The sequence below is a fragment of the Diadema setosum genome, chromosome 10, assembly GCF_964275005.1.
Source record: "Diadema setosum chromosome 10, eeDiaSeto1, whole genome shotgun sequence".
Classification (NCBI taxonomy): Eukaryota; Metazoa; Echinodermata; class Echinoidea; order Diadematoida; family Diadematidae; genus Diadema; species Diadema setosum.
Window position 1 is genome coordinate 9,764,949 of NC_092694.1, and position 27,574 is coordinate 9,792,522.

The 27,574-nt window shown below is 40.6% G+C and overlaps 2 protein-coding genes across 3 annotated transcripts in view; both read right to left on the reverse strand.

Moving 5' to 3' along the window:
* Nucleotides 1-414: 414 nt before the first annotated feature.
* The window catches only part of LOC140234337 (uncharacterized), a 45,515-nt gene continuing 18,355 nt past the window's right edge, over nucleotides 415-27,574 (reverse strand). The window contains exons 1-3 of one of the 2 annotated variants that reach the window (XM_072314396.1): nucleotides 8,484-9,119; nucleotides 1,503-1,722; nucleotides 415-865 (exon numbers count right to left, since the gene is read on the reverse strand). In XM_072314396.1, the coding sequence (XP_072170497.1) occupies nucleotides 792-865; nucleotides 1,503-1,722; nucleotides 8,484-9,119 (930 nt within the window). In that variant the 3' untranslated portion in view covers nucleotides 415-791. Of the gene's footprint in view, nucleotides 866-1,502; nucleotides 1,723-8,483; nucleotides 9,120-27,574 lie in introns of those variants that run through there. The other variant, XR_011901618.1, reaches the window with a different exon arrangement.
* LOC140234527 (prostaglandin E2 receptor EP3 subtype-like) lies at nucleotides 20,044-20,994 on the reverse strand. Its single transcript, XM_072314568.1, has one exon. The coding sequence runs from the start codon at nucleotides 20,992-20,994 to the stop codon at nucleotides 20,044-20,046; it is 951 nt and encodes a 316-aa protein (XP_072170669.1).

The window sequence follows — 27,574 nt, forward strand, 5'->3', positions numbered from 1 at the left end:
TTTGGAGCACAGCAACAACAGCGCGCGAACCACACCACTGACGCGTAAAAGACAATGGACAAAGGAAAGTGCGCACAGGTGGTGATAGAGAAGGGCGCTGTGTGACCCAGTTTGCAGGCTTTGCTGTTATCTCTATCGGCAATTAGCGGGATAATTCGGGACGCTCGCCAAATTAGCGGGATACCGATCGCGATCGCTATCCCGCTAAGTTGGTACGTGTGGACGCTCGCAAAAAAACTCGAGATGTGGATCGCGATCGTCATCCCGCTAATTTGTACGTGTGAACCCGGCTATTGTGAGAAATGTCTTCCCCCCTTTTTTGCGCGTGCGCGCGCTGCTGGATTCCACAAGGGTATTAACTGAAGTACCTGTAAGACTATCTGACGACTCTCACATCTAAAATATTGTGTACATCACCAAAACAAAAGTTAGGTTTGTGAGAGTACCAGTCAATGGTTATAATCTCATGGAGACAGTATAAACAGTAATAACAATAGCTGTCAAAAACGGACTTAAAAAAACCCAACAACAACACACATCAATTGTCCCTCTGTCCAATTTCACATCCGGGGTTTTTGGTAGAGGCTTCATAGCAAGGTTTCATGGTAGTTCTACAGTCTGTGTCCACATGTACATCACTAGATGCTGAATGACACTGTCCTGGCTGTTAGGGCGTTTCCGTCTTTCCCGACTCTAGAGTCCCTTTAAAAGGACTCTAATACCCGAATCATGTCTCCACCACAATACTGTGTCCATCCTAATAGGAACCAGGGATGCCCCGAACACCCAGCTCAGGCGTGCGGCTGGTGGTAGCGTGCGCCCGATGTTTCGGCCTCTTGCCTGGTGGGTTTTTGCCCCTCAGTCCCTGTGTGAGAAAGAGTGAGATGGCGCATGAGAAAAGAGACTTCACGATAGAAAAAAAAAACAACAACAATTACAAATAGAACGACAAGAAAAAAAACAAAACAAAACAAAAAACAGACAGGGTTGTATTTCCTGGAGAGTACATAATAAGATGGGAATAGAATAAAATGTATGTCACCTGTCCAGGTAAAAGCTGGATAAATTCGCAAAAGATTTTGGTATTTTACAAGATTATCTTAACTCTCTCATAACTTCGTGCACTTTGTCCCAATTTGTTTGAAGAACTCATCACATAAAACCAACTGAAAGAAGTCAATCACATAAACACGGTTCGGGGAAAATATGTTTTGACGTCGAGATTACGCCACGTGCACCTACAGATTCATTTCAGATGTTTTTCCACAGGAAAAAAAAAACAACAAATCTTTATGAAACATGTAATAGGAGTCACGAAAGTGATGCTTTTCACTCACGAGATGTGAAAGTTATGATTTTTCTTTCCGCGTTAGGGTTTGTGGCCAAAAGTATTTCGATAAAGTGGTTTACGTAATTGCATGATTTAGTAATGGCACTAGGGGTTCAACGATGACACAGTCAGCCAACATAAAGCTATCATTAATATCCCTGTGGTTTCCTACCACTTGAGCCTCGATCATTAGCCTCCGCTCCAAGGTGGGTCCGCCATTTTCTGAAGCAGATCCCCTCCATGCACAGATCTCTGAGCGCGTCTCGACTCTGCTGCTTCATGAAGACGAAGACGAAGGGGTCGATGACATGGTTGCTGACCAGGAGAAAGATGACGACGTAGAGATACCAGTCCGGCTGGGCGACGTCGAGTACTTTCAACAGTCTCTGAATCTACGTCATCGAAACATAGGAGGGGGGAGGTAGAGAAAAAGGAAAGTAATTTGACAGTACACATGGACGGACGCATACACTGAAAAGTGGAAGATTGGGATCACTCAATTCATATTCAAGTGATTTATTCACGAAACTAACATCAGCCAGAGGCGTATAGGTTGGTTCTTTAAAACTTATGAAACAAAAATATGCGTAGGACTACGCACACATATCTAAATTCACGTGGTGAACATAGATAACACAAACAAAAACAAAAACAAGACCTTCACGCACTTAAGGTGGGGGCAAGTTGTTCTCAAACTATATCGCTGAATGTTTGTACCAGCATTTTTATCTACGTTGTATATCTTCCAGGATTTTTTGGGGTTATAACGAGAATGATGATATTTTGCGCATGTCATGGTCAGTACTGTCATCAAAAGTCATCAAGGGCCATGAACACTGAAAGGTGGACCTTTGCGCTAAACAATTAGTCACTATTATTATCAAAATCCTTATATCACCATCAGCAGCCCACGCAGACATTGTGAAATTCAAACGACTATGAAGGCAGTGGTGGTAGACATTGCTAATGAAAATCATGAATGGAGATGATAGTACCACGAATCGCAGAGGAGAGGACATCGTTTCGCCACCTCGAGCACAGTGTCGAGACACTTTTCCTGACACAAACAACAAAACCAATTAACAAGCCAACAATGCGATTCTGTCCAGGCAAAAGGAAACAAGTGACAAATCATCGAAACTTGCGCCACATAGCATTTCCCCCAAAGACTACAAATACCATGCTCTCTAATGTTTTCAGCTGACGCACTCCTCTTAATTAGAGATGTGAAAGTGAAGAATGTCATTACAGAGCTCCGATGTCACTGCAACAACAAAGTCACTTCCCACATTATTATTTCCCCATCGTCCTGGTACTATGTCAGTATGGTCAGTGGGTTTGTTTACGTTCAAACCTTAGAAATGATAGCGCCAATGCTAAAATGAATGACGAAAATCATAACAAAAATAAATTATTGACACTTAACCCTAACTAGGCTGGGTGGGGGGCTCCGAGCTCCCCCCCCCCCCTCCCCTCGACGTTCCGCGCGATGTATCGCTATCGCGAAAAGCTATCGCCGCGACGTTTCATGACCTTTTCTTTCCAGTCTCCCGCATCTTTTGACACCAAATTTGCGATGCCCGGGCACGCGGTTCCGAAGTTGCGCATAAATATGTACGTGCATATCAGACCAAAAATTGCTCAAAAACGTGAATTCATGTACAATTTCAATGCAAACTGTGCTTACAGACAAATGTCATAAAAGCATGATTATTTTGGGGTTTTATTGATTAAAATCGATTAATATACTTTCTTGTTCGGAACAATGTCGCGGACAAATTTCATCGAAAATACAATGATAAACATAAAGTCGAAAAAACAATAAAATAGATAAGAAATTAAAAAAACAATTAAATACTTAAGAATTTTTTTCTGATAGCACAATTTTTTTCTCTTACATTTGCTAAGGACACTAAAAAGAATATTCACACACACAAAAAAATGTGCCTGTTTTGAGCTTTATTTAGTGATTTATACCAAATTGTCTGACTTCTTGCATCGTTATGCATAAATTAGCATAAATGATGATTTAAAAAAAATAACTTCATGGTACTTTAGATTTCGTCATAGGCAACGTGTGTGCCGATTTTCGTCGCGATTGCGCTGTCGACGGCCAAGATCTGGAGGGGGGCCTGGGAGCCCCCCCCCCCCCCGGCTCTATCATCTGCCTAAATAGCCCGACCTAGTTAGGACAGGCGACAGAAAATATGGGAGCAGAGAGTACGATCCATGCCGACACGGAATTTGTTCATAAAAGATAGAAAAAGAGACAAACGTGTATTAAAGAAGGGCAGCTTTATCCCTCAGTTACTTGATACAAAAGATATAGTTGTCAGTCGATAATTAGATATTGACGTTGCGTATTCTTTGTATAATTTATACTGTCAGAAGAATCAAATTCCCAATCAGGTTAGGCACACACAATATGTCGACTATGTTACTAATCGGACAGGTAAACTGATAAATGCTATCTGCTGCTGAGGTAAAGCTTTAGTTCATGAATTATGTTCGACTTTATGGGGCAGGCACCGTGGGCTGTGGGCTGTATGACTCATGGGCTGCATGACTCGTGGGCTGTATGATTCGTGGGTGTGCTCGTGACGTGCAGCTCCCATTGTATCAAGTGACAATTAATGATACCCCTACTTTTTATACTGTTTTATCTATAAATTCATTTTATCGTCTTCCTAAGATTTTGAAATCTTTTTAATCACTGTAAACTTCGCAAACAACTAGGCAGTCGTTTGATTACTATCGATAACCATCCTGAAAGCCATAGACTCGTCATAATTTTTAGCCAAATCGTGGACCACGTGTATGGAATTATTTGTCTTCCCTATCATACATTGTTGCATAGTTTGAAAACAACCCCCCCCCCCCAAAAAAAAAGAATATATATATATATATACATATATATATATATATATATATATATATATATATATATACATGTATATATAAAATCGAATTGTTTCTTTCTTTCTGTCTTTCTCTCTCTCTCTAATCAACAAATCCTTGCAGAAAAGGTGTATGCAGATGTTTGGATTTCGTCTTGGAATAACGAACTTCGGGAATAGTTAAGGCGCCTTATTTCTTTTTTGAATTAATGAATCTTTGAAATTACGAAAATCACATGCAGTAACGACAATTGTCGCTATGTTTTGGAGAACACATGCGTAACTATCTCATTTCAAGTCCGACATTGACGCAGGTTTATCATTTGATTTTCTGTCCGTGTCCTCATTCAGGGCAAGATATGGTAAATAATGATAGAGTGAGTTATGGTGCTTGAATTCTGATATATCTGTGAGGCATGATATCCATAATGAAAATCAAAGATGACTACGCATGACTGAACACGGTAAAGAACATGCTGATCAAACATGGTAAAGATTTGGGCGAAAACAAAATTGTGTTTTTCGATACACAACATATCTCACACGTATTACGTATTACGTGCAGTCATACGAGACCAAAATGAAGTTGGCTTATTATATAAAAGGAGACCTCTCGATGATTTTCAGAATTTTACATGATTATGGACAACTATGAATTGGTTAACTGGGTACAAAGTTTCAGAATTCATAGTGATTGGGATGAGGAGTAAGAACGTTTTCAAAATTTATAACAAAACAATGGACAAGGAACAGCCTCACTATAAGAATGCATGAGTAGGAGCTTTTATAAGGAAGAAGAACAAAGGAAGAAGGCGTGTATAAATTCTACACACAGGTGAAATTTTTAAGCACATGGTATCGTAATGGTATTACATTGCTACATTTCTGAAATATGTGAGGCTCCTATGTCATCATCCCTGTTCAGTGTACTTTGTTGTTGGTTTTTCAGAGTATTCATTTCTCTCCTCAAGGACCACAATAAAATCCACAAATCTTTATATGGATCTGTCGATTTATGTCCTCCATGATGTAAGATTATGAAAATCGTCTGGAATGCCCCTTTAGCCCGAGTCATGGGAAAGTAACAGGAAACAGGAGGCCGCTTTGTATACCAATAAGCGTCACAAGTGCGCTAACACTTCTTCAGTTTCAAATGAATCTATCCAGCCATAACCACACAATAGAATAAATTGAAAGCACGAAAAGAATAACCCATCTCAGGAAATAATAGCGTACTTATTTTTCGTCCAACCACAAGCACGCTATGCCGCAGGAAAGGTATACATACGCGTAACTGCTTTGTCTTGTTCTATATTTTTACTCATCTACAGTAGGCGTTTCCTCTTTCTATAGTAATTTAAAGGGGTATTCTAAGAGCTTTTGCATGTATGGTTTTGTGAAATTCTGTCATCCATATCTGTATTTTTTCCCCTCTCCCAATCCAGGCTTTTCATAATTTTTTTTTTCAATTTGTCTGAACTCTGTACAAATGAAATCTGTCAGATTGCAACTGGCTGGTGTGTACATTTTTCCAAGCATGTGTGTGTGTGTGTGGGGGGGGGGGGGATCCAGAGGGAATCAAATATGCCATCTACTGCTTTCCGAGCAGCGACTCTGTATACCGACTCTATACCCCCAGATTATCCATGGTTGCCGACAGTGACAAGATGAACTTGGAACAAATAACTCCGAAATGACGATAATAAGTATGTTTATAATCATGTTTTGAGTAGTCCAAGGCGGACAAGATGTATCACAAATGTCCTGTTCGCATTGCTAAACAGATCTATGCTAGCAGCTGTTTCTTCTTATGCTGTAACACGTATGTTATGGTTTTATGGATTTCGTCGTCACAAAGAGTACAATATAATACAATTATGTTTGACTCCATATATAACCGGGGCATCGATTTACCGTAGGACACAGTTTATAACATTCTCACACAGGACGGTGCTTTAATTTTAACATCTTAACACCATTAGCTGACAGAAGACAATGTGCCCTTCTCCCCAGCAATATGACACTACTATTTACGAAAGTGCTTTCGTAATAATTGCATGATAAAGATAATAAAGAGGTGATTATGACAATATAGTAGCAATAGTCATAACAAGGTTGGTGTTAATTGTTCATGGTTCATGATTTTACGTTTCAGACAGTCGTCTAAGCCAAATGGCTGAATATCAACAGCTAGTTTGCAATGTTTCTGATAATTCTGACAACACATGGAATTTTAAATGGTAAAATACGTCAATACACAATATAAAGAAATAAGGAAGAAGTATTGTTAGTACGTTTGAGTTATAGTATACACTAAAAGTATACATTTAAGACGCATAAAAACACGTGATAACAAGAGTATAGATAGGTTATGTAGCAAAGCAGGGTTGCACCCTAACCCACTTTTTGTCCTGCTGGTCCGACGTGTCCCTGTCGAACCAGTAGTTTACCCATCACTTGTCCTCTTTCGACTGGTCCAAACTTGAAATTTACTGGTAATCATTTTGTTGTTGTTGTTGTTGTTGTTGTTGTTGTTGTTGTTGTTGTTGTTGTTGTTGTTGTTGTTGTTGTTGTTGTTGTTGTTGTTGACTGGCTACGACTGGGACCGTCGGACCGGTACCATCTATGGTAGCCTTAATTACATAAAGGTTAAAATGGTGGAATGACGGTTAAACTCATTAGTAAAACGGAAACCAGGAGATGGTAAACACCACCGACATGACTACGACCATCTTGGAGATCGACCTCTCGTGCGAAGTCCTCGTCGTCTCCCCATTTCCACGTCGCCGGTCGCGAATATTTTTTTCGTACATGGAAACGCTTAAGGACATGAATTATTCATAAGTTGAGCTGAAAGACTGAAGTGCGCAAGCGCATTGACTTTCAGCTTGGCAAACATATACACAGTGAATGGACTCGACTAGTGAGACGGCGATTTTAGCCTTGCACAAAGTCGCCACTCTATGATAATAAAACGGAGCTTGAAGTGCGAAGCATCTTTCCAGGCACATAAGTGTGTTCATGAAACCCGACGCATATCCAACAGTCAACCTTGTGACGTAGCTCACTTTGAATTCTAATTCGATGTCTTTAATATCTATGATCTTTTCAATCCACGACACGACGAGACTAACGAGGTCGACGACGACTAGGGTGTGGACAAGAAACGAAGGAACAGAACGACCACGTTGGTTACTCTTGGTACGTCGACGCACTCTGTAAATCACGACCAGAGCCAGCGAATTTGCCGCGATGCCGAAAATGAGGGGGGTGAAATAAAATGAATTGCCCGACATCATCAAGGTCTACCACGCCCACTTGAAGCCGGATAACAGACAGTGTGCAACCATTACTTTGCGAATAGACTGAATTGCCAAAATCGCAAAGATATTAATTCACATTTTACACAGCGACCGTTTTCGAACGCGTGCATGGGAAGACAATGCAATATAAACGAAGCGCGCAATGATACGTGCTTTTGAGAATTACAGGTTTTGTTTCCGACTATTTCCTCTCACTTCACAATTACCTTCTCGATGATGAAGTACTATTACCCGAGATTCCTACACGCTTGACACATTACATGTTTCCCGCAGTTATCCACCCACACATACATACACACACACACACACACACAGACAGACACACACAGACACACACACACACAATACGGTCCTGATATACCTATATAGCCCTGATACACTTGAACCCTGTCATGGTGGCAAAAAATAAAATTGTTTACTTCCCCATTTCCTCGTCTGAAGGGACAGTTGTTCTGAATGGACGACATCTTGCATGCCTATGCCAGCTGTATCGGAATCATGATTTCATGCATGAAAGATCTGTCCAGGATTCGGTGAACAGGGCATTTTGGTTTCGTTTTGATTTCGTGTCAAAACAGGAAGTTTAGTGAAGATTTGTGTAACGATTAATGCAACATTTCTCTACTAAGCCATGACAAAATCGCATGTGTATATTTTTTGTTATTATCACATGTAATACTTCTTTTTAAGATCCACATCGTCCTTAGTCTTTGACCTGACTTCGAAAAAAAGAAATCTGTATTTCTGTATGTCATATCTTACTCTGTATTGATATTGAACAAAACTTGAATGTCATGACGTTAAGCTGTATATAGGTCGTAGAGACAGCAGAGACAGTATAGACTCAACATACTAGTAGATACCGGTTAACAAGAACAGTTACGTTGCGTACAATATTAAAAAGAATGGGGTATTTACTGTTAAAATCATTACGTAATATGGAAACCAGGAGATGGTAAACACCACAGACATGACTACAACCATCTTGGAGATCGATCTCTCGTGCGAAGTCCTCGTCGTCTCCCCACTCCCACGTCCCCAGGAATGCCGGGAAGAGTGATGGCGTGTGGCAGGTCTTCTTTCAGTTCGACATGCTGCACTCTGAATGTTGGTTCTCTGTTTCCCAGGGTCAACCATGGATACATCACTTTGGCTATCGTAACTTGTGAGCATTTCGATGGTGGAGGGCCTTGGTGGGCCTGTTTTAGGCTCACTGGACTTCAGTGCAGCTGACCTCGCCCTCCTCTTTAGCTGCCGTAGCTGGAAAATAACAACGCCGTTCGACATGTACATCAAGGTCAGCATGAGCACGCCGAATGCGAGATAGATCGCCGTGAAGGCCCTGTTGCCTGGACTGCTTCGGATCCACGACTCGCCGGGAGGATTACATTTGACCTCAGTAGTATTTTCGACTTCAACGGCGTAACTCCCTACACCCATCACAGGAAGAGTATTGATGAGGAACGACAGAGAAAGTGTGACGAATACAGCGATTTTAGCCTTGCACAAAGTCGCCATTCTATGATAGTAAAACGGAGCTTGAAATGCGAAGCATCTCTCGAGGCACATAAGTGTGTTCATGAACCCCGACGCATAGGCAACAGTCAAGTCTGTGACGTACATCAAGTTGCACTTTAACTCCATGTCGTCTATTTCTATGCTCTTTCTAATCAACAACACAACGAGACTAACGAGGTCGACCGCTACTAGAGTATGGACAAGAAACGAAGGAGCAGAACGACCACGTTTGTTGAGGTGCAAAAGTGCGAATTGGTGCAAAACCGCGAATTGCCGCCTAAGCTGGTAGAAAATAGAACGGTAGAGGTCTATCACCTGTTACGTACAGTACACTCATCTGCTGGATTTACACACACACGTGTGCCGCGCATGCATGCGATCGCAAGGTATAGGTATAGGTACACAATAATGTTTTAATGGGCAATGCACGCGACTCGAGCTCATCTTCTGTGCCGTATTCAGTAGAAGTTTACAATTTTACTAACATTTCGACCGAGCAATTTCTAAAGTTTCGAAAGAAGATTACCGTGTGGAAACCTTGTCAGCTGGTTCTTCAGCTCAGTACGAAGAAGTGGTAAATGAAAGAAAGAAGCTTGGCGTGTAGAATGCCTATATGCATTCCATCATTAATATTTTGTTATGAACATTGATTGTAATACCTCAGGTAAATCGTGAAGGCGTGCTTGATATATTAAACAGCCTAGCTGATAATAGAACAAATCGTTTAGTTTCGACACCTTATTTTGAAGGAGCTAATCTAGGCTTATTCAAGATTATTCTCATCGCCCTTTTTTGTATTGAGAGTCTATCCAACTGACACTTATTGGAGTTGCCCCATGCAAGATTACCATAATTTATATATAGGGTGAAACAAGTGTGGAATATAACAACAATAATACATGTGAGGGAAACAAGTATTTCAACTTGTTTATAATTCCAACGTTTCTATCGGTGTAGAGAGTAACTTATTTAGATGCACAGTGTGTGGTTTCTAAGACAACTTATTATCAATCAATAACCCAAGAAACTTTAACTCCTCAACCATTTTGATTGTGTTGTTCTTAAGTATTACATCACCATCAAGAGATGAGATTGAATTACTGAACAACATACATCGAGTTTTATCCAAATTGATAGATAGTGTATTTGCACATACCCAATCATGCACGCCATTAAGCCATGGGCGTAAATCCCGGGGGGGGGGGGATGGGGGGATATATCCCCCCCCCCCCGAAATGGAGGAGGGGGGGGGGGGGATGGCCTGTACAATCATCCCCCCTGAATTTTGAGGGGAAAAATGGAGGAAGCAGAAATGTGATTGTATCAATTTTGGCATATTGCATGACGTTTGTACGCCGGCCTTCAGACAGGTAACAGAGCTGAACAGTATTCTATCTTGTAGGAAAAGGTATAATTTTCTCAAGCGCTCGCTCGCTTCGCTCGCTCGCGAAGAAAGTAACATCGACATAGACTGTAAGGTATGGCTCAGGCGTTGACAACAGGTCTACATGTAAACATGCTATGACGCGAGTAACTGGGGACCATCTGCAAAATATGTACGAAAACATACAAACAAACAATAACAACAACTTTATCACCATAATTGAATCCCCTCCATTTCCTGAATCATTCCTGAGAAAGTACGACAGTGACTGATTACTCAGTCAGGATACATCTATGGGCATACCAAGGGAAGATCAGGGACGTCGAATCTATGGGGGGGGGGGGGCGAAGGGGCATTTGCCCCGCCCCAAAGGAAGTGTTTAGACAGACGAATCATTTATCCCCCAAGCAATTCCCGAGATGAGGACAAATCTCGAACTTTCTTAATGGAAAATTGTCCAAATATCGCCAGAACTATGCACCAGATCGTTGTATTGCAATCATGAACATGCAAAAGGTCCGCTTTAAATGAAGGGATAAACTTTGTACACTTTTGACATAGACGTATATTCCCTAATTTATCAAAGAGTGTGCAGCAGATCTTTAACTTAACAAAAGCAACCTAATATGTATAGAGGCGTCGATGGGGGGGGGGATGGTTCTCAAATAAAAGTGGGACAAACAAAAGCGAAAAATATAGCTACAAACGGCAGTTTTTGGAGTGTAAAATGTTAAGATGTTGCCGCCAGTGATTGACAGCAGGTGCACCCGGTGCGCCCCCCTTGATTTCCAAAGCGAAAATATAGCTACAAACGACAGTTTTTAGGACTGGAAAATGTCAAAATTTACAAGCTCACTCGCTTCGCTCGCTAGCATTTAATCAGTATGCCATTCTCCTGATGTTGCTGCCAGTAATTGCCGGCAGTTGCGCCTGGTGTGCCCCCTTAATTTCCAAAGCGAAAAAATACAGCCACAAACGGCAGTCTTTGGACTGTAAAATGTCAAAATTTTCAAGCTCGCTCGCTCCGCTCGCTCGCATTTAACCGCTATGCCATTCTCCTGATGTTGCTGCCAGTAATTGCCGGCAGTTGCACTCGGTGTGCCCCCTAAATTTCCAAAGCGAAAAAGTATAGCTACAAACGGCAATTTTTAGACTGTAAAATGTCAAAATTTTCAAGCTCGCTCGCTCCGCTCGCTCGCATTTAATCGCTATGCCATTCTCTGATGTTGCTGCCAGTGATTGTGAGCACGTGCGCCTCCCTTAATTTCCAAAGCGAAAAATATAGCTACAAACGGCAGTTTGGGGACTGTAAAATGTCAAATTTTTCAAGCTCGCTCGCCCCGCTCGCTCGCATTTAACTGCTATGCCATTCTCCTGATGTTGCTGCCAGTAATTGCCAGCAGTTGCGCCTGATGCGGCCCCCCTTAATTTCCAAAGCGAAAAAGTATAGCTACAAACGGCAGTTTTTGGACTGAAAAATGTCAAAATTTTCAACGCAAAGAGATTTCACCGTAGGAGGGGGAAACCCCCCTACCATATACCCTCCCCCCTCGCTTGATTCGTTCCCTCACATAACCGCTCCTCCTATAAGATCAAATCCTGTCTACGCCGATGATAGGCCCCATTATTTAGTAGGCCTTCACAGTGATGTCGCACAGCAAGAGCTGAAATACCACGATTTTGTCATTCAATAATATATTGTGAATATTTCATTTTCTTATTGTTTTTTTAGAGAAAAATAAACAACATTTTCACCACAAGTGAGCACCAGATCGCTGAATTTCAGGTCTGAAAATGCAAAATCTTCCTCGTGTGGGAGAGCGATCCCCCCCCCCCCCCATACACACCCTTCCCCCGTTCGGTCGTTCCGCTCCCTCTCACAGATATCCCCCCCCCCCCCCCAAAAAAAAAAAAAAAAAATATGTTTTCATACTTTTAAGGTCTGATTTTCCGCCAAAAGTCGTCTGACAAGCAAAAAAAAAAAAAAGCAACAAGAACAAAAAGTCTTTATGTTGTTGCTGCCACTTTTCTCCCACTTTATATTTCATGCAAAAGAGTGCGGCATCCGATCCCTGTAAAGTGTGTGTGTGGGGGGGGGGGGGGGAAGAGGGGCACAAAGCTTCTCCCCCCCCCCCCACCCCCCCCCCCCCAAAAAAAGGCTGCGCCGGTCCGGTTATATGGGCTTGTAATCGTGGTGATGGTGACCATCCCCCCCCCCCCACTCCTCAGTATGGATTTAAGCCGTTGCATTAAGCTCCTTATTAGTTTGTTCAAGGAGGTTTAATACATTGGAGTTCCAACTGGCTGCAATTATTCAAACAGTTGTCAGATTTCTATTGATGTACAAAAGAATTCCACAGGTGCACTTGTGCCTTTGATGATCATGTTCCAGCCGCCGTCTTGCTGAGCAATCTGAAGATTCATTTTGAACGTTATCATAATGTTGGCCATATTTTGCTTATTAATTTATCAAATGAAATGAATTTTTACGTAATGATAAAGCATATAAAACAAAAGTCAATTCCGTCCAGAAATTTGTGCAAAAGTGTAAATCAGAGCTGTATCAACTGTACCATCCTGGAAAGCTGCTTTCATCACTTTTCCGCTTAATTTCCACAAATGAAACGAATATGGAATAATCTTCAAGTATAATTCTTTATAGATAGATAATAACAGATTAGTGCCCGGGTATGCCCAGTCGAATAATTTTCATCTTTATTTCAGCATTTTTTGCTCAATTTCTATTCGCGCATCCTCGTGTCTGTACCACCTACCTTTTATAAGAAGGGATAGCGAAAAGTAATTACCATCACAAAGACATATCTTCCTTTGAAAGTGGTTGGTGATTATGCAATGAGACACGAGTCAATTGTCTTCCTATCTGCGTGGCAGATCCTGTTTGGCACATGCTTCAAATATTTCTGAGCGGCGGCATTGAACATCTAGTAAAGGAAATGAGACAGTTGTGACTCCATTCTCTAGAACCTCCTTGGTTTGTTTCAAAAGTAACTTAGGATCTCTGTTAGAAAGAAATACATTTGAATCATCAGCAAATAATATGAATGATAACGCACTTGATGCATTTTGAAAATCATTTATATATAAAATAAACAACAATGGACCGAGGAGAGATCCCTGTGGTACCCTACATCGAAGTTCTTTAATTACAGAGTCACATTCATTAAAATGTACCGGTACATATTGTTTCCTATTCTAAAAATAACTTTTAAACCAGTCAAGGGCTTTGCCTCTTATACCATAATGGCATAACTTATAAAGCAGAATATTGTGATCAACCATATCGAAAGTCTTTGGAAAGTCCAAAAAAAGTCCAATGGTGTATTCATGATTGGCAGTTGTTACCTTATTAATAAAATGCAAAATAGCATGAATAGTGGAATGTTTTTCTCTAGATCCAAACTGAAATTTAGAAAGTACCCCACAATTCTTTAAAAATTTCACCGCTCTTGTATAGACAAGTTTTTAAAGAATTTTAGATATTGAGGGTATTTTTAATAAAGATATTGGTCAATAATTGTTTAGTTCTAACCTATCTCCGGTCTTAAAAACTGGAACAACCTTATATAGCAATTTTCATTTTTCCCCGGAACAACACCACTCACCAAAGATTGATAGGTATGTTCCAAAGTAGTCAAAATTTCATCCACTACTTTCTTTAGCACAATATAACTAATACCATCATGGCCAAAACTAGGTTTATTTTGCAAATTATTTACAAAACGCTTTATTTCTTCTGAATGAGTTTGGAAAAATAAACAATGACTCAGTATTACGATCTTTCAAGAAGGAAGTAAAATTATAATCAGTGGAAGGTACTTCTTTAGCAAGGGTGGGTCCTATGTCTGCAAAAAAGTCATTAAAGGCATTAGCAATCATCCTCTTGCTATTTTCAATATACACTCATTATTTAACGAAATTCTAGTGGGTTGCTTCTTTTGACTATTTCTATTCAGCACATTATGAATAACATTCCAAGTGGCTTTAGTATTATTACGAGACAAATCAAACTGAGAGCAATAATAATCATTCTTCGCAATTCGCAATAAAGAAGTCAAGATATTCTATATTCAACATATTTTTTACGAGATGCATCTGAAGGATTAGAACGGAATCTACAATAAAGTTTATTTTTCCGATTTATCACCTGAGCAGAGATTTCGTAACCCAGGGTTGCCGGGCTCGACACTTGTAATTTTTCTGCTTAATAATCATAGGGGGATTACACTCATTGAAAGTATTACATAATAAAGTCCATAAATTTATCATATGCAACATCAATGTCATATTCCTGGAGCACATCATTCCAATCTGCCTCTGATTTCTATTTCAATCTAGAGATTTTATCGTGCGTTAAGCTACGAAATATCTTGGTTGTGCCAGTTTGGAATGTACCTAGAGAGAGTTGTGAAAACCAATGATTTGAACGCCACATCGTTTCAAAACTATAAAGAGACTCTAGATCTTGCCGAGCCGCCCTCTGTGTTACCCGATCTCACGCTCTGCGACCACGCTCTTTGTTTTTATTTTTTTATACCAGCTTAGGCGGCAATTCGCGGTTTTGCACCAATTCGCACTTTTGCACCTCAACACACGTTGGCTACACTTGGTACGTCGACGCACTCTGTAAATCACGACCAGAGCCAGCGAATTTGCCGCGATGCCGAAATGAGGGGGGTATAATAAAATGCATTGCCCGACATTATCAAGGTCTACACGCCCACTGGAAGCTGGATAACAGACAGTGTGCAACCATTAATTTGCGAATAGACTGAATTCCCAAAATCACAAAAATTAATTCACAATTTATACAGAAACCGTCTTAAACGCGTGGGAAGACAACGCAATACAATCGGAGAGGGCAATGATAAGCGCTGTTGAGAATTACAGGTCTTCTTGTTTCCGACAATTCACTCTCACTTCACGATTACCTTTGCGATAATGAAGTATAGTGTACCACTACGTTGAGTTCCTAGACGCTTGACACATTACATGTTTTCGCAGTTATCTACCACACATAAAATACACACACGCGCTCGCGCACACACACAATACACGTAACAGTGGTCATATACGTAGCCAACATACACTTGAGCCCTGGTGGCGTTAAAAAAGTTGACTTCCCCATTCCTCTTTCTGATTAGTCACTTGTCCGAAATGGACGACATCTTGTAGGCCACAGTATGGTCGGCTTTAGTGTTTATCGGAATCATGATTTTGTGCTCGAAAGATCTGAATAGTTCATTTTGGTTTCGTTTTGATTTCGTGTCAAATCAGGAAAGCTTAGTGAAGATTTGTTGAAGGGTTAATGGGACATTCTCTATTAAGCCATGACACATAAAACAAAATGTGTATTGTTGTTATTATCATAATTATGTAATACTTATTTTCTTTTAAAACCACTTCGTTCTTAGTCTTTGGCCCGACTTCGACAAAACATCTGTCTTTCTTTATGACAGAGCTTACTCTGAATTGATATTGAAAAAAAAAATGAATGCCATGGCGTAAAGTTTTACATTGTGAAAGCAAACATCTCAACATAGATACCGGAAACAAGAACAGTTACGTTGTGTACAACATTAAAAAAAAATAAAGTATTGACGGTAAAATCATTACGTAATATGGAAACCAGGAGATGGTAAACACCACCGACATGACTACGACCATCTGGAGATCGATCTCTCGTGCGAAGTCCTCGTCGTCTCCCCACTCCCACGTCCCCGGGAAGAGTGATGGCGTGTGGCAGGTCTTCTTTCATTTCGACATGTTGCACCCTTAATGTTGGTTCTCCGTTTCCCAGGGTCGACCGGCGATACATCATTTTGGCTATCGTAACTTGTGAGCATTTCGATGGTGGAGGGCCTTGGTAGGCCTGTTTTAGGCTCACGGACTTCAGTGCAGCTGACCTCGCCCTCCTCTTTAGCTGCGTAGCTGGAAAATAACGACGCCGTTCGACACGTACATCAAGGTCAGCATGAGCGCCCCGAATGCGAGATAGATCGTGGTGAAGGCCCTGTCGCCTGGACTGCTTCGGATCCACGACGCGCCGGGAGGATTGCATTTGATCTCAGTGGTGTTTCCGACTACGTTATTTACGGCGTAACTCCCTACACCCATCACAGGAGAGTGTTGACGAGGAACGACAGAGAAAGTGCGATGAATACAGCGATTTTAGCCTTGCACAAAGTCGCCACTCTATGATAATAAAACGGAGCTTGAAGTGCGAAGCATCTTTCCAGGCACATAAGTGTGTTCATGAAACCCGACGCATATCCAACAGTCAACCTTGTGACGTAGCTCACTTTGCATTCTAATTCGATGTCTTTTATATCTATGCTGTCTTCAATCCACAACACGACGGAGACTAACGAGGTCGACAACGACTAGGGTGTGGACAAGAAACGAAGGAACAGAACGACCTAGTTGGTTACTCTTGGTACGTCGACGCACTCTGTAAATCACGACCAGAGCCAGCGAATTTGCCGCGATGCCGAAAATGAGGGGGTATAATAAAATGCATTGCCCGACATTATCAAGGTCTACCACGTCCCTGGAAGCTGGATAACAGACAGTGTGCAACCATTTCTTTGCGAATAGACTGAATCCCAAAATCGCAAAGATCAACTCACACTTTATACAGAAACCGTCTTAAAACTCGTGGGAAGACAACGCGATACAATCGGAGAGCGCAATGATAAGTCAAGTGCTGTTGAGAATTACAGGTCTTGTTTCCGACAATCCACTTTCACTTCACGATTACACTCCGCGATAATGAAGTACCAATACGTGAGATTTCTACACGCTTGACACATACATGTTTCCTCAGTTATCAGACAGTGTGCAACTATTACTTTGCGAATAGACTGAATTGCCAAAATCGCAAAGATATTAATTCACATTTTACACAGCGACCGTTTTCGAACGCGTGCATGGGAAGACAATGCAATATAACGAAGCGCGCAATGATACGTGCTTTTGAGAATTACAGGTTTTGTTTCCGACTATTTCCTCTCACTTCACAATTACCTTCTCGATGATGAAGCACTATTACCCGAGATTCCTACACGCTTGACACATACATGTTTCCCGCAGTTATCCACCCACACATACATACACACACACACGCACACACACACACACACACACAGACACACTCAGACACACACACACACAATACGGTCCTGATATACCTATATAGCCCTGATACACTTGAACCCTGTCATGGTGGCAAAAAAAAAAAAATATTTACTTCCCCATTTCCTCGTGTGAAGGGAACAGTTATTCTGAATGGACGACATCTTGCATGCCTATGCCAGCTGTATGCGTCAGCTTTTCATCGGAATCATGATTTCATGCATGAAAGATCTGTCCAGGATTCGGTGAACAGGGCATTTTGGTTTCGTTTTGATTTCGTGTCAAAACAGGAAGTTTAGTGAAGATTTGTGTAACGATTTAATGCAACATTTCTCTACTAAGCCATGACAAAATCGCATGTGTATATTTTTTGTTATTATCACATGTAATACTTCTTTTAAGATCCACATCGGCCTTAGTCTTTGACCTGACTTCGAAAAAAGAAATCTGTATTTCTGTATGTCATATCTTACTCTGTATTGATATTGAACAAAACTTGAATGTCATGACGTTAAGCTGTATATAGGTCGTAGAGACAGCAGAGACAGTATAGACTCAACATACTAGTAGATACCGGTTAACAAGAACAGTTACGTGCGTACAATATTAAAAGAATGGGGTATTTACTGTTAAAATCATTACGTAATATGGAAACCACGAGATGGTAAACACCACCGACATGACTACGACCATCTTGGAGATCGACCTCTCGTGCGAAGTCCTCGTCGTCTCCCCACTCCCACGTCCCGGAAAGGGTGATGGAGTGTGGCAGGTCTTCTTTCATTTCGACATGCTGCACTCTGAATGTTGGTACTCTGTTCCCAGGGTCAACCATGGATACATCACTTTGGCTATCGTAACTTGTGCGCATTTCGATGGTGAGGCCTTGGTGGGCCTGTTTTAGGCTCACTGGACTTCAGTGCAGCTGACCTCGCCCTCCTCTTTAGCTGCCGTAGCTGGAAAATAACAACGCCGTTCGACATGTACATCAAGGTCAGCATGAGCACGCCGAATGCGAGATAGATCGCCGTGAAGGCCCTGTCGCCTGGACTGCTTCGGATCCACGACTCGCCGGGAGGATTACATTTGACCTCAGTAGTATTTCTCACTAAAACGGCGTAACTCCCTACACCCATCACAGGAAGAGTATTGATGAGGAACGACAGAGAAAGTGTGACAAATACAGCGATTTTAGCCTTGCACAAAGTCGCCATTCTATGATAGTAAAACGGAGCTCGAAATGCGAAGTATCTCTCGAGGCACATAAGAGTGTTCATGAACCCCGACGCATAGGCAACAGTCAAGTCTGTGACGAACATCAAGTTGCACTTTAACTCCATGTCCTCTATTTCTATGCTCTTTCTAATCAACAACACAACGAGACTAACGAGGTCGACCGCTACTAGAGAATGGACAAGAAACGAAGGAGTAGAACGACCACGTTGGCTACACTTGGTACGTCGACGCACTCTGTAAATCACGGCCAGAGCCAGCGAATTTGCCGCGATGCCGAAAATGAAGGGGGGTATAATAAAATGCATTGCCCGACATTATCAAGGTCTACCACGCCCACTGGAAGCTGGATAACAGACAGTGTGCAACCATTTCTTTGCGAATAGACTGAATTCCCAAAATCGCAAAGATCAACTCACACTTTATACAGAAACCGTCTTAAAACTCGTGGGAAGACAACGCGATACAATCGGAGAGCGCAATGATAAGTCAAGTGCTGTTGAGAATTACAGGTCTTGTTTCCGACAATCCCCTTTCACTTCACGATTACACTCGCGATAATGAAGTACCAATACGTGAGATTTCTACACGCTTGACACATTACATGTTTCCCTCAGTTATCTTCCCACACACACCCACACACACACACAGTACAGTCATAAAATACGTCGCCAACATACACTTGAACCCTTGTGGCAAAAAAAAAAAAAATTACTTCCCCATTCTCTCGTCGGACGGGACAGTATAACGCATTGACCTAACTGGACGACATCTTGCAGCCTATATTCAGCTTTGTATTTATGGGAATCATGATTTGTGCACGAAAGATTTGTTCTGACATTCGATGAACAAGGCATTTTGGTTTCGTTTTAATTTCGTGTCAAAGCAGGAAGCTTAGATATCTGTACCGGTTAATGCGACATTTATTTTTTAAGCCATGATCGACAGAATCAGATGTCAGAATGTCTATAATTTTTGTTATTATCACATGTAATGCTTCTTTTTAAGATCCCACATCGTCCTTAGTGTTTGACCCGACTTCGAAAAAAAAAAATTGTATTTCTGTATGTCAGATCTTACTCTGTATTGATATTGAACAAAACTTGAATGTCATGACATGAAGTTGTACATAGGTCGTAGAGACAGCAAAGACAGTATAGACTCAACATAGATCGGTTAATAAGAACAGGTACGTTGTGTACAACATTAAAAAAAAAAAGTATTGACGGTTAAAATCATTACGTAATATGGAAACCAGGAGATGGTAAACACCACCGACATGACTACGACCATCTTAGAGATCGACCTCTCTTGCGAAGTCCTCGTCGTCTCCCCACTCCCACGTCCCCGGGAAGAGTGATGGAGTGTGGCAGGTCTTCTTTCATTCCGACATGCTGCACTCCGAAGGTTGGTTCTCCGTTTCTCAGGGTCGACCATGGATACATCACTTTGGCTATCATAACTTGTGCGCATTTCGATGGTGAATGGCCCTGGTGGGCCTGTTTTAGGCTCGCTGGACTTCAATGCAGCTGACCTTGCCCTCCTCTTTAGCTGCCGTAGCTGGAAAATAACGACGCCGTTCGACACGTACATCAAGGTCAGCATGAGCGCGCCGAATGCGAGATAGATCGCCGTGAAGGCCCTGTCGCCTCGTCTGCTTCCGATCCCCGACTCGCCGGGAGGATTACATTTGATCTCAGTAGCATTTTCGCCTACTTTAACGTGGTAACTCCCTACACCCATCACAGGAAGAGTATTAATGAGGAACGACAAAGAAAGTGTGACAAATACAGCGATTTTAGCCTTGCACAAAGTCGCCATTCTATGATAGTAAAACGGAGCTCGAAATGCGAAGCATCTCTCGAGGCACATAAGAGTGTTCATGAACCCCGACGCATATCCAACAGTCAACCTTGTGACGTAGTTAACTTCACACTCCAACTCGATGTCTTCTATATCTATGCTCCTTCCAATCAACAAGACAACCAGACTAATGAGATCGACCGTGACTAGGGTGTGGACAAGAAACGAAGGAACAGAACGACCGCGTTGACTAGTCTTGGTATGTTGACGCCCCTTGTAAATCACGACTAGAGCTAGCGAGTTTGCAACAATGCCGAAAATGAGGGGAATTGCATTCACGATATTGAAAGGCATAATCCGACATATTAATTCCTTGTGCAGAGGGAATGCAGGATGACAGACAGCGTACGACTCTTACTTTGCAAATAGACTGAAGTGCCAAAAAACGCGAAAACACCCGGATGATTATGACAGCGAGCGGTCTTGAACGCATAGGGTGACAATTAAGGTAATACAAACGGAGGCGTGCGCATGTTGTCCGTGCGTGCAGTGATCTTAAGGTTTCGTTTCTTACTATCTTATTGTTCCTTCTCACTTCACAACTGCCTTTGTGATCTGAAGTACTGGTAGTTTATTACCTAATATACTACTGGGAGAGGGTACTTGAAATGCATAGCATTTCATGTCTTTGTTTTTCCCGCTTTGATAACACACACACACACACACACACACACAAATACACACGCATATATCCTATACTTACCTACGCACATACACTTTAACCCTGGAGAAAAAGAAAAAGAGAAGTTGGCCTTTTTTTTTTCTTTGTATTGCAACCCTACAGTCAGTTTCATGTTTCTTGGCATCATGATTTTGTGCACGAAAGATTTGTCCAGGATTTGATGAACACGGGATTTTGGTTTCATTTTAATTTCATGTCAAAACAGGAAGTTTAATGTAAGCAGTAACACCATACGTCACCAGCATGTGCCGTTGCTGCTGTAGTATCACATTAAAAAACCCTCTAAAAATCCACATAGTAGGCCGATTTCGAAAAAAAAAATCTATCTTTCGAAAGGCTTTACTTTACTCTGTATAACGAACAAAACTTTAATGCCATATGGCGTAAAATTGCACAGGAGGTTTTAAAGTTTGTAATGATCCCTAAGTTGCATCTATTGGCAACCAACGTTTTCCTGTGCAAGTCAAAAAGTAGGAAAGCATGAAAAAAGAGACAGCTATGATAATATCATTTTCTTTTCATTTCGAAAGAAAGCCCTATGACGATCAAGAATCTTAATTCCATTGAGCAGCTTGCACTTGTAACATGAGCGCGATGTAATTTCGCAAGGCTGTCATGAATCATCGTTTGTCGATTCAACTTTGCTTGATTTTGCAAGGAGATATCACCATCGAGAGCAGACGGAAGATAATCATCTGAAACTTCAGTTTATGTTTTCGAGAGTGATCAGAAAGAAATCCGATCCTAACCTGGTGCATGATATAGATGGGCACAGATGCGACTGAACAAAATTGAGAGGTACGATGCATGTCATGGTGTATCATGTTTGTCACTAATTTTCGATGATTTTTTTTTAATTGAAGGGGTCGGTGCAATATAGTGCTAACCCACACCAATAGTCATTTTGAGAAAATCGCTGTTGAATGTTTGGAAAGCCCATACATTGTACATTAATAAAACATGAATGCATGTATTTTTAACATCTTATTGGTTGAATTCAAAAATGATACTTTCACAGAGGTTAGAGTAAAGGATAAGGATTATGAAAATGCATCTAACTCAATTTTGACAAAAGTGTGGGTTAGCACTACATTGCACCGACCCCTTCAATTCTTTCACCCCTTTTAGTTCTATCTTATCAAAATGAATGATAAGGATGAGAGGAAAGGGAAATAAAAAAGACAAAGAATAGGAGGAAGGAAAAGAGCAGTAAAATCAAGGATAATATAATCCAGAAAGGTGAGAGGAAATCGACACAGATCCACATTATACATAGAACGTTTTGGGTGTCAGGATTCAACTTTTCAGATCGATCTCCTTCAACTCGCACCATGCGGGCAAGATGGATGCCTTGTCAGACCATGGAGGTTCAAGAGAATGGAGTCACAACAAGTACTGTCTTATTTCCTTAGAAGCCCATGTTCGATTTCGCCATTAGAAAACATTTGAAGCATGTGCAAACTGGATCTGCCGCGCAAACAGGAATTACTTGACTCATGTCTCATTGCATAATCATCAGCCACTTTCTATCGAATGTGAGTCTTTGTGATGGCAATTACTTTTCGCCATCCCTTCATTATAACAGATAGGTGGTATACAACAGTAAAGACAATGGGATGCGCAAATAGAAATTGCGCAAAAAGAAACAATTGAATAAAAGTGAAAATTAAACTCGACTGGGCGTGCCTGGGCACTAGTCTGATATATACATTCATAAAGAATTATACTTGAACATTATTCCACATTAGTTTTAAGACCGGTTTTCCAGGAGGGTACAGTTTTAAACACATTTGCATAAAACAACTCGGATTTACACATAGTGTGTTTTTATAAGTTTCTAGACGTGATTGACTTCTGTTTTATATGCTTTATTATTGAGTGATATTTCATTTTATTTAATGCATAAACAAGCAAAATATAGCCAACATAACACTCAAAATGAAACTTCAGATTGCCCAGCAAGACGGCGCATCAAACCCCGGTCACCAAAGACACAAAAGCACCTGTGGAATTACTTCGTAGGATCCTACATCATCATACTATAATTCGAACAACGTTTGTCTGTCTGTCTGTCTGTCTGTCTGTCTGTCTGTTTGTTCCTCTACTCCTCCCAGGTCCTTCGTCCGATCTCCATCAAACTTAGTGGGTATATGCAGGTTCACCGCGAAATTGCCCTTGAGAGGTTCATTTTTGGAAAGGTCAAGGTCACTGGGGTCAAAGGTCAAATAACTTCTATTTTTTTTTTCAATTCAAACTTTATTTCATTTTTCGAAAAGAACATAAACATTTCACTTTCTTTGGTAACAGAGAATAAGGTTACATATAATCAAAACAGAGTAAATTGAGAAAACATAATTGTGGAACCTTGGGGTAACAAATAATGTTGTAATGAAAATTGACTGAAGTGATATAGACGATATAACATTACACAAAATATCGAAAAATGGAGGGACCCACTAAAAAGGCAATGCTTGTAGAATGTGGGCCCCTCAGGTACAGAATGTCAATAGAAAATGAACTGATGCAAAAAGGGGAAAAATTGGGAATAAAGTCAGATAAAAAAAGTGTGGAAGCACAATAAGAAGACAGAGTAACAGACAGACACACATACACAGGCGAATGGATATTAAACGAGACTGGGACGATAAAACTTATAAAGGGGGACTTAAATACAAGACAGAACGAGACAAGACTGTCATAATAGGAAGACAATACAACGGACAGAAAGGCAAAACAGATCCAGCGATCCTCGAAAGAACTATATCGAAAAAATAATGGGATGCGTGGAAAAGATACGGAAATATGGAAAATAGAGAGAAATAGATGCGGAAGTAATACAAGTAGAATCGAATCTACTCTTAAGTGTCTCAGGTCAACAGGGACGAGAAAATATGTGACAGTATATCATTGGTAATCAAAATTCTTCGAAAAGAAAGTAAAATGAGCCAACAGGCTGATTCAATTCTGTAGGAACATAACATTGCAATAAGAAAGACTTTAATCTCCTCTTAAATGAAAATATAGAGGGTGCAATTTTTATGTCATTATTCAGAAAATTCCAATAAGTTGGGCCAGTATAGATAAGTGTGTTCTTAGCAAGAATTGTTCGTAAAAGAGGTAAGTGAAATTCATTGGAACGTCGAATGGGATAGTCATGGAATGATAATCATTGATTTCTTTGAAACATAGAATCGAATATGGAGGGGAGTGAGTTGTTGCTGTACGTATACATAAATTGCCCCAAATTAAACAAACAAATCTTTAATTTTTAGCAGCTTATTAGCGGCAAATAACATATTTGAGTGGGAGGGTATGAAAGGATAACTGATGACAAGGAGAGCTTTCTTTTGAAGAAGGAACACTCTATCCAGTCGGTTCTGGTGAGTGTTGCCAGCTTCGTCAGCTGCAATAATCTTCGTCAGCTGCAATAATCAGACACCCGATAGAGGGCGCTATATTGATTTCTTACTTTTCCTATCTTGGCTGCATTGGTAGATGCAGTGGCACCTCGGTATATTTCCCCCAGAAATATCCTCAATGGGGATTTCCCAGGTGTAGGCCTACTTATGCAGTGGCACCTCGGATTCCCCCAGAAATATCCTCAATGCAGATTTCCCAGGTGTAGGCCTACTTATGCTTCCAGCAAGTTTGGCCAAGATCGGACCAAGGAGTAGCGCAAGACAGTTATTTGACCTCCGTAGCCCAGTGACCTTGACCATTTCTGGGGGAATCCCCATAGAGGATTTCTGGCACTCCACGGGTACATTGACTTGTCAATAGAAAACTGACAACTGTTTCAGTAATTACAGCTAGTTTGGCACCTCAAACCTCCTTGGTCAAACGCACAACAATGCGCTCAGATGGGTAATCGAATAGAATGAAATGATGGACTAGTCTTCCGCGAAGAAAGAGGTTTACGTCTCGCAGTCAATACAAACAATGGCCTATAGAGGGCGAAATACTTCATCGTGCTGCAAAGCACCATCATTTTTTTTTTCACACCACTGATCTCCGAGATGGAAATATCCATGTCATGATATATTTTATATGTATGCATTTTAAAATCATTGTAAAGTAATTTTTGTAGTATGCCTGTATTATCAGCATCATACATTATACTAATGAGCAAATGTACAATGGTATATAGATGAATTCAATATGAATATAATTAATTGGTATATTGGTGCTGTCGTTGTTTTCATTCCAGTGTTCCATGTCCTACAAGCTTGACTTTTTAGCGATGGAGCACTCTTTTCCGTCGTCATAGTTATTTACTTTTGTTACCATGACAAAGTATGCACTGTTTTTTTTTTTTATAATGATTGTATCATCAGATGAATGAAAGTCAAATTGACAACTTGTACCGCTTTGAATCATGTTTTCTTTTTCTTCTTTGATGGAAATAAATAAAATATCGAGTTATTAAATTATATGTATCCGAAGAGATAGTAATCTACATACATCATTGTCGCAGGTCAATAATGCATGCTCTCCTTGGGCATGTATAGATGGAAAACATGACACTACATACAGACATATAGAACATGCCAACCGCCTGGTTGGCTTATGAAGACATGATCGACGCAGTCTTAATTTGATCGTTTTGTAGAAATTCCGGGCAGTACAAGAACAATACGATACAAAATGATGTACGCATTTGAATCTGAGTGGGTATGTGAACAAACCCCTTAGTGATACGCACATACTACACACTTAGCGATACTGTAATGGTGATATTACCTAAGGTGTTGACAAAATAATAATGATGAAATAGTAATAATTGCTGAAGATCCACTGGTATGGTGCTTATATGATGTGAAGATGGAGCAACAACATTGTAGCTCCATGATGTACAAAATAAGCCATGGTCACATTTTATGGAATTGGAAATTTGGAATTTTATTGGAAATAAAATTGGAAATGAAATTGAAATTGGAAAATAAAATTGGAATTTTATTGGAAATAAAATTGGAAATAAAATTGAAATTGGAAAATAAAATTGGAATTTTATTGGAAATAAACTATGATTGAACTGAATTGAACTGAACTGAACTGAACTATGCATTCACAGAAATCCACAGCTCCCCGTGAAGAACAAGTTTCTGTGACAGATCAACACAATTTTCATTCAAAATATATAAAAAAAGACTTGTTAAAGCAAGATGATATTAATCATTAATGTCTTGTCCGCCTTGGACTACTATACACATAACAATGTCCAAATTTCGGAGCTTGGGTATTTGTTCGTGGTTCAACGTGTCACTGCCCTCAACCAGGGATAGCCTGGTGGTAGTGGAAAGCATTAGATGACAGGTTCGAGTCCCTTGGTTCATTTATTTCCCCGACATGTTTGTTAATTTACAGATCAGCAGTTGCGATCTTACAAAATGTCGTTTGTAGAGAGAGATAAATTGAAGAAAATTCACACCTCAAAGACTTCTGAAATTATTCTTTTTTTTTTCACTTTACTGTTCTTCTACTGTGACATCACGAATATTGCAGGATTTCCATACGTAGAGAGGGGAGGACATAAGATTGACATACACTTGAAAAAGAAAAAAAAAACAACAACAACACAACAACTTTCAACGATCAATATTGTCCGACTTTGGGGAATTCCCCTTTAACTGATCATCGCTGGAGTTTATATTCACAAAGCATGACCGCTGCACGGTAAACGGAAAGGTTGTGTCCCAAAACCTTCCTGCGATTACGTAACGAGATTGTGAGGCCAAGTAATAAATATGAAATCGGGTTATTTTCCTTTCTTTTTTTAGTCATGCTGACTATGTTTCCAACACTCTCTCTAATTATACGTGCAAAGTTGAGCGTCCATGCGAAGCGTGATGTTCATTAGTTGGTGTTTTCGTAAATGATACAGCGTGTTCTGTCGACTGTCGGACACTTTTTTGTTCACGAAGGTGTGACGAAGCAGAAGCTATTAAGCTGTTAAGAGAGAATTTAAGTAGGCGAACCCCCTTTTTTCCCTTTTAAACATGATATTGTATCATTACTGAGGTCTCTTGTTTGATGATATAAAAGAAATAAAATAACCTATACACTGAACTAATCTTTGTGAGAAAAATACGTTTGCTTATACCTGAACGGATTCGTCAACGCTCCAAATCATTTATTGCTCCGATTTCATAGTGGTGAGTAATGATTTGTTTCCGAGTTGTCTTTTTTTTTAAG